The following is a 12568-nucleotide window of genomic DNA, read 5'->3' on the forward strand; positions in this document are numbered from 1 at the left end:
CTGTTAGTTGATTTTAGCATAAGCGAACTGCCATATGTACACACAAAATACATACGTATTTATAAACAAACACCAACAAATCATACAATGCAAATAAACCAACTCAACGCATATTCTTCCACAATATGAAATAACACACACGCACATACAAACGAACGGACACTCAATTATCATGTGCGCGCGCACTTACACACTTCCTTAAAACCTCACCATGACATTTTACATTTTTGTTAGAGGGCGCTGTATTCCTGCTGCCACATAGCAAAGTTTGCTCCCTGAATGTCATCCTATTTGTGGCATTTCCATAATGGACTTTTTTTTTTTTACATATACCAGTGCTAGTGTACAGTGCAGTGATCCTCCAGGACAAGTTTCAGCAATTGTCATCATTCTGCCAGCCTGGATTTTAGTAGCAAGATTTTGACCTGGTTTACCTTGTCTATACTCTATAATTATGTCAACATATTCCAGCACAGGCCTATGAACACTCAGTGGAAGCCAGATTACATGGAACACTATCATGCAAATGGAGGGTAGTGATCTGCAGTCAATAGTCTGCTGCAACAATGGAGCTATTTATGCAAGACTTTCTACCTCTTTCAAGTACACCAGATCACAGCTGTTTTCTCTGAAAGGTCATGCAAGCAGGAGAATTCCTGTAGAAGCTTACAATGTCTTGAGAGAAAATGGCATATTCCATGCCAGGGGCAAACGGACTGTCTGTCACATGTGCATAGACTTGAATTCAAACATGTCAGCCCATCCAGTCAAGCTTTTAAAACTGTTGACATGGTTGATGTAGATATTCTCAAGGTAGTAAATTCGAATGCCCACTCTGTTTTAATAAGAGTCACTTTGTGTGTGACTTTGTTCTTGGGAAGGACATAGATGTGAGGTTTCTCATTGAGACGTGGCTCCCTGCCGAGGATACAGCCTTTGAAAGCAAAGTTACTAATTAAATTTGCTTTTGACATGGAATTAGTGGATCCACATCATACCAGACCATGCTTCTGTGTGTATGACTGCACTGTTTGTGTATTCAAGATTATAGATCCATTATTAAAAATTATTTTCATTTCCATCAAACAAACAGTGTATTTGCACAGGATATTTGTTATAATTGCAAATTGTGATTTAACAAAGTACATATTTATGAAAATGAGTATGAGATGAAGAAAACACAATTGCATTCTTATATATATATATATATATATATATATATATATATATATGCATAATACAAGTTAGCTAAGGATGGGGACCTTCTAGGTCTGCATACCCCCACGTAGCTGCTGAGTTAGGGCCAGGCGGGAAGCCAGCTATTAACTCGCGAATGTTTTATATTTTAACCCATGACAAACAATTTTATTACACAGTAAGGCACTCTGAATCTGATCATGCAAATATTATTTCCAGTTCATATGAAGATTACATATCCAATAAATACAATACCTCAGCACAAGAATTTGAATGTAACTTTGACTCAAATAATTCAGTTCAGAGTACATCATGTGTTTATTTGACCGAAAATCAGTATAAAAATCGTGTTAGGAATACAGTTGATGAAACATTTTTATTAGCTCACTTTAACATACGCAGTATCAACAGAAACTTTGACAAGTTGCGCTTACCTAATACTCTTAGAAAACCCAGATCAAAAATCTTGCTCCATATAGGACTAACAGAAACATGGTTGAACTCTAATATCAGTCATTTATTTTCTTTACCCGGATTCAAATTTGTATTTAGAAATAAAAACGAGAGAGTTGGTGGTGGAGTTGGTTTGTACATCTCGAAAAAAAATGTAAATATGTGACCCTGCACCTCAAAACAAACAAAAAGTCGCCAGACATGAATTTTTAGTTAAGACCATATTCTGAAAGAGCAGACTTTAAGCTTTAAAATGATGTATAACTCAAATCAAATGGACTCTCCTAACCTATCTAAATATTGCAAAGAAAGCACAAACTCAGGAAAAGTGGGAACTGAGAAAAGAGGCTCTGAAGTACAGTGTCTATTCAAGCGCTTAATCGTTACAAAACCGTGCTGGCTGTGCGATGAATGGGACAAAAAACAGGAAGTAAACCACCAGAGTAACAACAATGAAGGGATTATCAGATTAAACTGAAATTAGGCATGCCTCATTAACACATTCTGTCCATAATTAATGCCAACTTTCAAAGCAGTAGCACTATCCTTTCAAAATTTATTAGAGTTGAAAGTGAAGAGTGTGGACAAGGTTTCTCAGAAATGAAAATGGGATTCTAAAGACACACCTAATCACACTATTCTACCAAAAATGTTCGAGATAAACTGCTAAAAAAACACACTTTCCTGCCCATTTTATGATCCCAAATTTTGGCAATATGTAAAAGAAGACCCGCTCTTTCAGAAAATATGAAAAAGTCAAGTTCGGCTATCTCTCTAAAAAAAATCGAGTGAAAATATTCACTCTAAAAAGAGTGAATATAAAAAAAGAGTGAATTTCGAGTGAAATTGGAGTGAATTTTGAGTGAAAATGCTCATTTTCACTCATTTTGGAGTGACGTCAGGGATCACTCCAAAATCTTCGAGTGATCCCTGACGTCACTCCAAAATGAGTGAAAATGAGCATTTTCACTCAAGATTCACTCCAATTTCACTCGAAATTCACTCTTTTTTGTATTCACTCTTTTTAGAGTGAAAATTTTCACTCGATTTTTTTTAGAGAGTAGGTTGACCCATTTCACTTATTTTCAGTCCTCATGCAAAATCAGTGTGTGCGACTTTATGTTCGTTTTGAGGTGCACGGTGACATATATTATACATGAGGAAATTAATGTTATGAGCGATGTACTTGAATCCCTTTTTATTGAATTGATAAATCCACATGGAAAAAACATTGTGATTGGCGTAATTTACAGACCCCCTCGTTCGAATATGAATGATTTTTTGAAAGTTTTGCAGGATTTAGAACAAAATCCCATTATACTTAAAAAGATACATTTTTGATGGGCGATTTTAGTATTGATCTCATGAAATGTAACTCCCAAAACAGCCCAAAAGAATTTATAGAAACATTAATGTCTGCTTCGTTTTTACCATTAATTTCCAAGCCTACCCGTGTCGCCAGCCAATCGGCTACCCTCATTGACAACATTTTTTGTAATGTTCTTCCACTTCCTGAGTCTGGTATCGTCCTCTCAGACATCACTGACCATTATCCTATATTTCCTCAGGTTCCAATTAAATTGACTAAAAAAAAATAATTATCATAAGATTACTGTAAGATTACTGCAGATAATCTTACAAGTCTTCAAAACAGTTTAAAAGAAATTGACTGGTATTCTATATACAACACTACCAATGTCAACTTGTCTCATGATTACTTCATATCTACTATTACCTCCGAAATCGATAACCATATTCCAGTGCGTAACATAGAAAATAGATGTAAGCAAATTCCAAGACTCCCGTGGATAACCCGGTCTATACTACGATTTAATAGGAAAAACAATTTGTTTTATAAATATAGATGCAACCCCACGGAAAAAATAAGACAAAGTATGTTTCATACAAAAACACACTCACCAAATTATTACGTACGCAGAAGAAAAAAAAATACGTTAATCAGATAAGTACATATAAAAATGACATTAAAAACACATGGCAAATATTAAAGAATGCTATGAATACACCTAACAATTCATATAGTATTTCGGAAGTTCGATGGGGCAATGCCTCCAGCAACACTCCCGCTGGCATGGCTGAAATTTTCAATGACTTCTTCTTTTCAATTGGAAAAATCTTTCTCAAAATATTCCTCTTTCTAGTAAATCTTTTAGTGATTTTTTTAGATACACGTATAACTCCAAAACTATATTTTTTTGACCCAACATATAAAGAAGAAATAACCAAGATCGTTGCCAATTTGAAAGAAGGAAAAAGTCCTGGCCACGACGGAATTGACAACCACTTGATAAAAAAATAATAATAATCCCCCAATTAGTGGATCCCTTAGTACACATTATCAACAAACCACTCATCGCTTATAACCGGCCATGTGCCAAATAGCATGAAAATTGCGAAAGTAATTCATATTTATAAGAAAGGGGAGAAGGACTATGTCAATAACTATAGACCCATATCTTTATTATCTTCTATTTCTAAGATTCTCGAAAGAATAATTTACATCAGGACAGTATGTTTTCTTAAAACCTGCGACATATTTTCAAACTTTCAATTTGGATTCAAGGAAAATCACAGCACAACACACGCACTACTTGCCCTCATCGACAAAGTCACACACGCACTCGACACATTTTCACACACAATAGTTACCCTTTTGGACCTCTCCAAGGCCTTTGACACGATTGACCACGGAATACTTCTCGCCAAATTATCCCATCATAGAATACGTGGAAAAGCCTTGGAGTGGTTCACGAGTTACTTATCGAAAAGATCCAAATTTGTACATGTCAACGGCTTTGACTCTCAAAGTAACACAATTGCATGTGGTGTTCCACAAGGGAGTTTACTAGGCCCATTGTTATTCATTATTTATATTAATGATTTACATAGATCCTCGGAGAAACTATTATTCATATTATTCGCGGATGACTCTAACCTTTTCTTTTCCCACCCTGACCCAAATACCTTAACAAGAACAGTAAATGAAGAATTGAAAAAGGTCACACAATGGATATACGCAAATAAATTGTCATTAAATATTCACAAAAAAAAGGTTATGCTTTGTAGTAACTCTTTAGATAACCTCCCAGGCAATATAACATTTGATACTAGTCCCATAGAAGAAGTTTCTTCCTTTAAATTTCTTGGTGTTTGTGTTGATAACAAGCTTTCATGGAGGTATCATATTGATAACATATGTAAAAATTATTTCATATAACATTGGCGTAATGAACAGATTAAAATAATTATCTACCTTGGTCTGCATTATTAACTCTTTATTCTAGCTTGATACTACCTTATTTAAACTACGGGATCCTTGCTTGGAGTAATACATATCAGATATTACTTGGTAAATTTTTTTATTGTAAAAGAAAGCGCTCAGAATTGTTTTTAATTTACATACCCGAGAACATACAGATGCTTTGTTTTTTGAATACTAAAAATACAAGATTTATATGTGTTTCAACTTGGCCAGTTCATGTTTAATTACAACAGCAACTTCTTACCTAAAACATTCCACGATTCATTTCATCGAAACAGTCATGTACATAACTATCCCACGCGACGATCCGACGAATTCCATCTTCCATTACTGAGAACCGCACATGCCTAAAATAAATTTCTTTATACCGGACCCAGAATTTGGAATAATCTAGATAATAGTTTAAAAGATTTCCCCAAATTCGTCACATTTAAATACAAACTCAGAAAACACTTACTCTCTATTTATAATTCTAGATAAGATGAGAGGACCATCTGATGAGGATTTGTGTTTAACAGATTATTTGTGACCGTGCATCAGAAAACGAACAAAAAGTCGCACACACTCATTTTGTGTGAGGACTAGAAATAGGTGAAATAGGTCAAACTAGCCGATCTTGACGTTTTCATATTTCCAGGAAGAGCCCGTCTTCTTCTACATTATGCTACAATTTGGGATCATAAAACAGGCGGGGAAAGTGTGTTTTCTAGCAGTTTATCTCGAACATTTTTGGCAGAATAGTGTGATTGAGTGTGTCTGTAGAGTCCTCTTTTCATTTCTTTAAAACCTTGTACTCACCCTCCACTTTCAACTCTAATAATTTTCGAAAGGACGATGTTGCTGCTTTGAAAGCTGGCATTAATTAAGGAAAAGGTGTGTTAATAAGGCATACTCAATTTTAGTTTGATCTGATAATCCCTTCATTGTTGATACTCCAGTGGTTAACAAACTGTTTTTTGTCCCATTCACCGCACAGCCAGCACAGCTTGGTAAAGATTAAACGCTTGAGTAGACACTAGGGTTTTTCATTTCTGAAAAAAATCCTTATACACATTCTTTATTTTCAACTATGATAACTTTTGAAAAGATAATGCTACTGCTTTGAAAGTCAGCATTAATTATTGACATAATGTGTTAATTAGGCATGCCTAATTTCAGTTTAATCTGATAATCCCTTCATTGTTGTTACTCTGGTGGTTCAGAGAGAGAGAGGGGGGGGGGGGAGTAAGCATGTCTATTAAGACATTTTGTCAATATTTTATAGTTTTTTTTTTGTCTTGGTCTTTAGTCTAGGAATATTTTTTTTTCCCCCAAGGTTAAGAGCAATGCTCCCAGCTTTAACATTTAGGGGCCTTACTTTGATATTCCAGAAGCATATAGACAGACATTTCTTCTAATTTCTATTTTTACTCATTCTTAGTTTTGTTTGTTTGTATTTCTACAGATACAAAATCTGACGTTGATCCTGGGGAATCAGATGTACCCTAAATTGTATGCTCCCTCTATGGAGCAAGATTTGGCCCAGTGGGTGTGTACTATGCCACGTCTCTCACGCCTAAGCATGGAATGCCTCTTCTTGACAGATGGTGTTTTCTTTTCAACAGCCTCGAAACTGGCGAGATCCTGCCAGGTATAAACCCTCAAACCGTCCACCGTGGAGATGTTTCATTATTGTTAAAAGACATACTCTTAACAAACTATTTGTGGCTATGTACACCCTTTTTTAACGAATATTATTGAAATAAAATACATCCGAGACGAGCAACTACATCTTTCCAAATTATCTCATCTGAATACACATCAATGCATTATGCAGGGCAAGAAAATAATACAGATCACATTTTCTCTGAAACGTCGCGTTTTAGCGTTTTTATAAAGTTTAACTTACTTATAAATGTGGCTTCTCACGACATTAATTGGTTATTATGCTCTTAACATTACATCAGAAAAAACAACATTCCTGCGTCCTGCCCGTATGTATCAACTTCTGTCGAGGGACTACAAAATCCCGAGACTTGTAGTCGTTTGGCTTGTAGAATAAGCATAAGCTCATTGATCTTCCTGTGTATAATCTCACACCTTTTGGGACATGACACCATTATAATTAATTCTGCATATGGGTGGTACCATGTGCACCATGAATGCAGCTTCCAAGTCCATGTACACAATAATGTCCCCTTTTCATTAAAATTACTTGTGACCCTGCATCACAAAAAACAACAAAAAGTCGCCATGCATAGATTTGTACTTAAGAGCAGACTTTAAGCTTCAAAATGATGTATAACTCAATTCAAATGGACTCTCTTCACCTATACTAATATTGGAAAGAGTGCACACATTCTAAAAAGTGTGAACTGAGAAAAGAGGCTCTGAAGTACAGCGTTTATTCAATAGCTTTATCTTTACCAAGCCATGCTACCTGTGCGGCGAATGGAACAAAAACAGGATGTCAACCACCAGAGCAATGATAAAGAAGGGATCATCAGATTAAGCTGACATTGAGCCCGTTTTATTGACACATTCTGGAGATGATAAAGGCCTACTTTCAAGGCCGTAGCATCAGTATTTTCAAAGTTATTGGAGTTGAAAGTGAAGAGTATCTTAAGAAATGAAAAAAAAAATTGCTGAAAACACAATTTCTTGTTGGCTTTATGATCCCAAACTTTTGTGTAAGGTAGACGAAAACTTGCTCTTTCAGAAAATACGAAAAAACAATTCAAGATTGACTGGGTTGACCCATTTCAACTATTTTCAGTCCTTACACAACATCAGTGCGTGTGACGTTTTGCTGGTTTTGTGAAGCACGGTCAAATTTACTCTGAATTGTGCAGTTTTATATATCATATATAAATAGTCTGGTGAACGTAGACATCTCATTTGGAAACCTGAATGAGAATTTTCAGTCTCGTTATGAAATCTGAGGTTACCGGAAAATAAAGGTAGTTGTCCTGCCTCTAGAAGTAGCTGGATTGATAGTTCTAGTCACAGTTGTACTAAAAACATGCAGCGGACCATTTACAACCGACATAGGTACTCGGAATGAAAGACTGTTTTGCCAAAATTGTTACCTGTACATTATTCGCAGCAACAAGTGAAATGACAACCCCCGATTGTAAATCATTTGTAATCTGTCCAGATATTCTGCAATTCCTGGATTTTTTTATTTTCTTTGAGATATTTGGTCTCTTTTTACATTAGTGTTTTAAGCTAACTCGAACAATCATTAGATTATAAAGTTCAGAGAGATCACAGGAGGGAGTAGTCCCTTAGACTTTCTCCGAGACAGAATTGTCTTCAGGATTCAAGTAGCAGTTACTGAGCAGGCATAGAATAAAGCATTTGCTGTGTACTGCTTTGGTTTAAAACACCACTGCTCCATTTAATTGCTGATATTCTGAAAGGGGGAATTTGAGGGAATTTACGGTTTATTTGTTTGTTTGTTTATTTTAAAAATGACGCCACATTAATTCCTTATATATCCATTATTGTTACATCAAATGTAATTCGACTAACAAAAAAATAAAATACTCTGCTGCGGAGATATCAATAATTTCATGAGAGCATGTCAGATGGTCTATGAAAGTAACGTTTCAACAAAATCGCCGTCAAAGCTTTTCATTCGATGCAATCGTGATGAAGGAGAGAAAGGACAGTCTTTTTTTATCTCAGGATGATAGAAGGTACTCCCTTTCTCCAAGATGTTAATTCCAGCTTCAATAACATGAGCGCTCTGCACAACAAGCAATCCGTGACGCAATGCGAGCGCGTCAGAATGACCCTAGAGAGATTTCGCAAACACGATGCAGCCGGTAGCTGAGCATGCCGTGTGCAAAATTTGCTTCTGCGCATGATCAAATCCGAAAAAAAAACTAGAGATTGTAATTTGTCATTACTGACAAATTAAGGTGATCCGATTTTTTTAAATTAATGATTCGAGTCCTGATCGCAATAGGCATGACCATACAGGTTTCATCTTTTTTTAGAGACATTGGCCGTGTGATGTTTGGATTCTCATTTAGAAAAGGGAGTCATATCTGCCATCTTTGGTACCAAATTCTGTATACACTAGATAACGAAGATACAGCAACAGATGCATATGACCTTTGACCCACCTTTACACTCCTAAGATGGCATGTGAGGAAAAAGTGGTTATTTTGTGAAATGATTCTTGCGACATCATCTATACGTGTGGAAAATATGGGAAAGATAGGACAGGTATTCACCAAGATACAGGATGAAACATTTATGACCTTTGACCCTAATTTACATACCCAAGATGGTGTCCGATCAAGTAGTTGTTATTTTATGAAATAACGTACGCGACATGAACTGAACATGTGCAAAATATGGAGGTGATAGAGGCTGTTTTACTTGAGTTATTGCAAAGAAAGTTGCAGAAAGAAAGAAATATGAAAATACATCGAAGATAAGCTTTAAATTCAACCAAGTTTTTGGACGTGATCCCGACATCGTATGAAAAAACGAAGGGCACACTTACGATAGCCCAAAGTCTCACCTACAACATATTAAAATCTGGGAGAAATTCACCGTAGCATAAGTGAGGTAGTACTCGATAAAGATAGTCATGTCAATTTTCATTTCCAGAAAAACTGCACTCCCATAGAGATAACACGTAAACTGGTCAAATTTGACAAGGTTACTTTTAATCCATTTTAACGAGGTGATGCCGACATCCAATCAAACTTTTGTAAATTTACGTTTGAAAGAACATTAAATAAGCTACAACATACTGAAATCTGGGTGACAATCCACAAAGGATAAATGAGATACGCTCGAGTGAACTTGAAATTTGATGACGTTATTTTGAAAATTTACTTTTTTTTACCTTATTAAGAAATTTGATATCTTTTAATCATTTTGCCAGCATTGCCACCCCATGAAATGACATGTTCAACTAATCAACTTTCAAAATATGTAAAGAAAATGGGGGGTCACCGTCCATCCTGACGAGTAAAATCGGATTTAAAATTGGCGGTTTTTTGGCATAGTTGCACTGTATATCGCCATTGACGCGCGCGCGGAATTTCAACTTTGATTGGCCAGTATGACGTCATATTGAGTCGGATCGACTTGAAACTAGGTAGAAATATTCCTTGACATTTCAGACATTCGATCCGTGCGATAAAACGGGAAATTTCTATTGCATATGAGCTGTGCGCGCGTATATCCGCGCGCGCGTACGCGTCCGTCGATTTTTTTTGAAATGCTGTAAATGACCTGAAACGTGTGCAAAACAATTTTGAGGTTGATTAGAGCATGTTTAAATTTCAACGCGCGCGTACGCGCTCGTTTACTATGAACGTCACTAAATTTTATGAAATATATCAATAGACCTTGACTTGAACTATATGATATCTTAATTTCATTCAAAAATTCCGTTCCATTAATGAAATATTGATGTAAACGTGATTTCAGATAATGACGTCATAATGACGTCACGGTCAACTGATCACATTGATACACTAGATCTGTTGTCCTTAGGACATGATACATACATGGTATAAGTTTGAAGGTGATAGGTGGGGGACTTTTTGAGTTAACCGCTGCACAAGATTTGAGGAGAAAGAAATAAAGAAGAAGAAGAAGAAGAAGAAAGAATCCGTACAGATACAATAGGTGATCCGAGAGGATACTCGGATCACCTAAAAACAAAGAATCCGTACAGATACAGAAGGTGATCCGAGAGGATACTCGGATCACCTAAAGAAGAAAGATTCAGTACAGATACAGAAGGTGATCCGAGAGGATACTCGGATCACCTAATAAGTGAAACTAGAGATTGTAATTTGTCATCACTGACAAATTAAGGTGATCCGATTTTTTTTATCAATGATTCGAGTCCTGATACTGCAAAGTCTCAGCTACAACATATCAAAATCTGAGAGAAATTCACCGAAGCATAAGTAAGATAGTGCTCGATAAAGAGAGTCATGTCAATTTTCACATCTAAAAAATTCCCTCCCATAGAGATAACACGTCATAGCGAACATAGAAAAAGAAGTACATATGACCTTTGACCCCACTTTGCACAGACAAGATGGCATCTGAGCAAAAAGTGGTTATTTTATGAAATGATCCCTGTAACATGGATTTTACGTGTGCAAAATATGGGAAAGATAGGTCATGTATTCACCAAGATACAGGATGAAACATTTATGACCTTTGACCCTAATTTACATACCCAAGATGGCGTCTGATCAAGTAGTTGTTATTTTATGAAATAATGTTCGTGACATGAACTAAACATGTGCAAAATATGGTGGTGATAGGGTATGTTTTTCTTGAGTTATTGCACATAAAGTTGCAAAAAGAAAGGAATATCTCAATACATCGAAGATAAACTTTAATTTCAACCAAGTTTTTTCACGTGATCCCGACAACGTATGAAAAAACAAAGGGCACACTCACGATAGCCCTACGTCTCAGCTACAACATATTAAAACCTTAGAGAAATTCACTAAAGCATAAGTGAGCTAGTGCTCGATAAAGATAGTCATGTCAATTTTCATTTCCATAAAAATTGCACTCCCATAGAGATTACACGTAAACTGGTCAAATTTGACAAGGTTACCTTCAATCCATTTTTTCGAGGTGATGTCGTCATCTAATGAAAATTGTGTATTTAATTTATGAAAGAGCATTTCATAAGCTACAACATATTGAAATTTGGGTGAAAATTGGCAAAGGATAAGTGAGATACGCTCGAGTAAACTTGAAATTTGATGACGTCATTTTGAAAATTTACTTTTTTTACTTTATTAAGAAATTTGATATCTTTTAATCATTTTTTCAGCATCGCCAACCCATGAAATGACATATACAACTCATCAGCTTTCAGAATATGTAAAGGAAATGGGGGGTCACCGTCCATCCTGACGAGTAAAATCGGATTTAAGATTTGCGGTTTTTTGGCATAGTTGCACTGTCTATCGCCATTGACGCTCGCGCGGAATTTCAACTTTGACGGGCCCGTATGACGTCATATTGAGTCGGATTGACTTGAAACTTGGTAGAAATATTCCTTCACATTTCAGACATCTGATCACAGTGAAAAAAATGGGAAATTTCTATTGCATATGAGCTGTGCGTGCGTATATGCGCGCGCGCGTACGCGTCCGTCCGATTTTTTCATTTTTTCAAAAAATGCTCTAAATGGTCTGAAACGTGTGCAAAAAAATTTTGGGCTTGATTGGAGCATACAAATATTTCAACGCGCGCGTACGCGCACGTTTTAAGAGAAAATATAAATTTTGACAATATGAATAGAATTCGCTTGACTTGAAATATATGTGACGTAAATTTCATTTAAAAATTCCATCCCATTAATGAGATATGATTGAGAATGTGTTTTCATATAATGACGTCATAGTGACGTCACGGTCAACTGATCACAATGATTTTACTTGATCTGTCGTCTTTGGGACACGATACATACATGGTATAAGTTTGAACTTGATAGGCATAGCACTTTCTGAGCTAACCTCTGCACAACTTTTGAGGAGAAATAAAGAAAGAAACAAAGAAAGAAGAATAAAGAATCAGTACAGATACAGAAGGTGATCCGAGAGGATACTCGGATCACCTAACTAGAGATTGTAATTTGTCATCACTGAC

General features: G+C 36.0%; 1 protein-coding gene across 2 annotated transcripts in view; it reads left to right on the forward strand.

Annotated features, from left to right (window-relative positions):
- Nucleotides 1–6756, forward strand: part of LOC139708988 (uncharacterized) — a 141890-nt gene extending 135134 nt beyond the window's left edge. For both annotated transcript variants that reach the window (XM_071620957.1, XM_071620958.1), the window contains one exon: nucleotides 6378–6756. In XM_071620957.1, the coding sequence (XP_071477058.1) occupies nucleotides 6378–6569 (192 nt within the window). In that variant the 3' untranslated portion in view covers nucleotides 6570–6756. The remainder of the gene's footprint in view (nucleotides 1–6377) is intronic.
- The last annotated feature ends 5812 nt before the right edge of the window (nucleotides 6757–12568 follow it).

Source organism: Diadema antillarum, unplaced genomic scaffold (assembly GCF_040938485.1).
Source record: "Diadema antillarum isolate AM-2024a unplaced genomic scaffold, OU_Dant_1.0 seq00001394_RagTag, whole genome shotgun sequence".
Taxonomy (NCBI): domain Eukaryota; kingdom Metazoa; phylum Echinodermata; class Echinoidea; order Diadematoida; family Diadematidae; genus Diadema; species Diadema antillarum.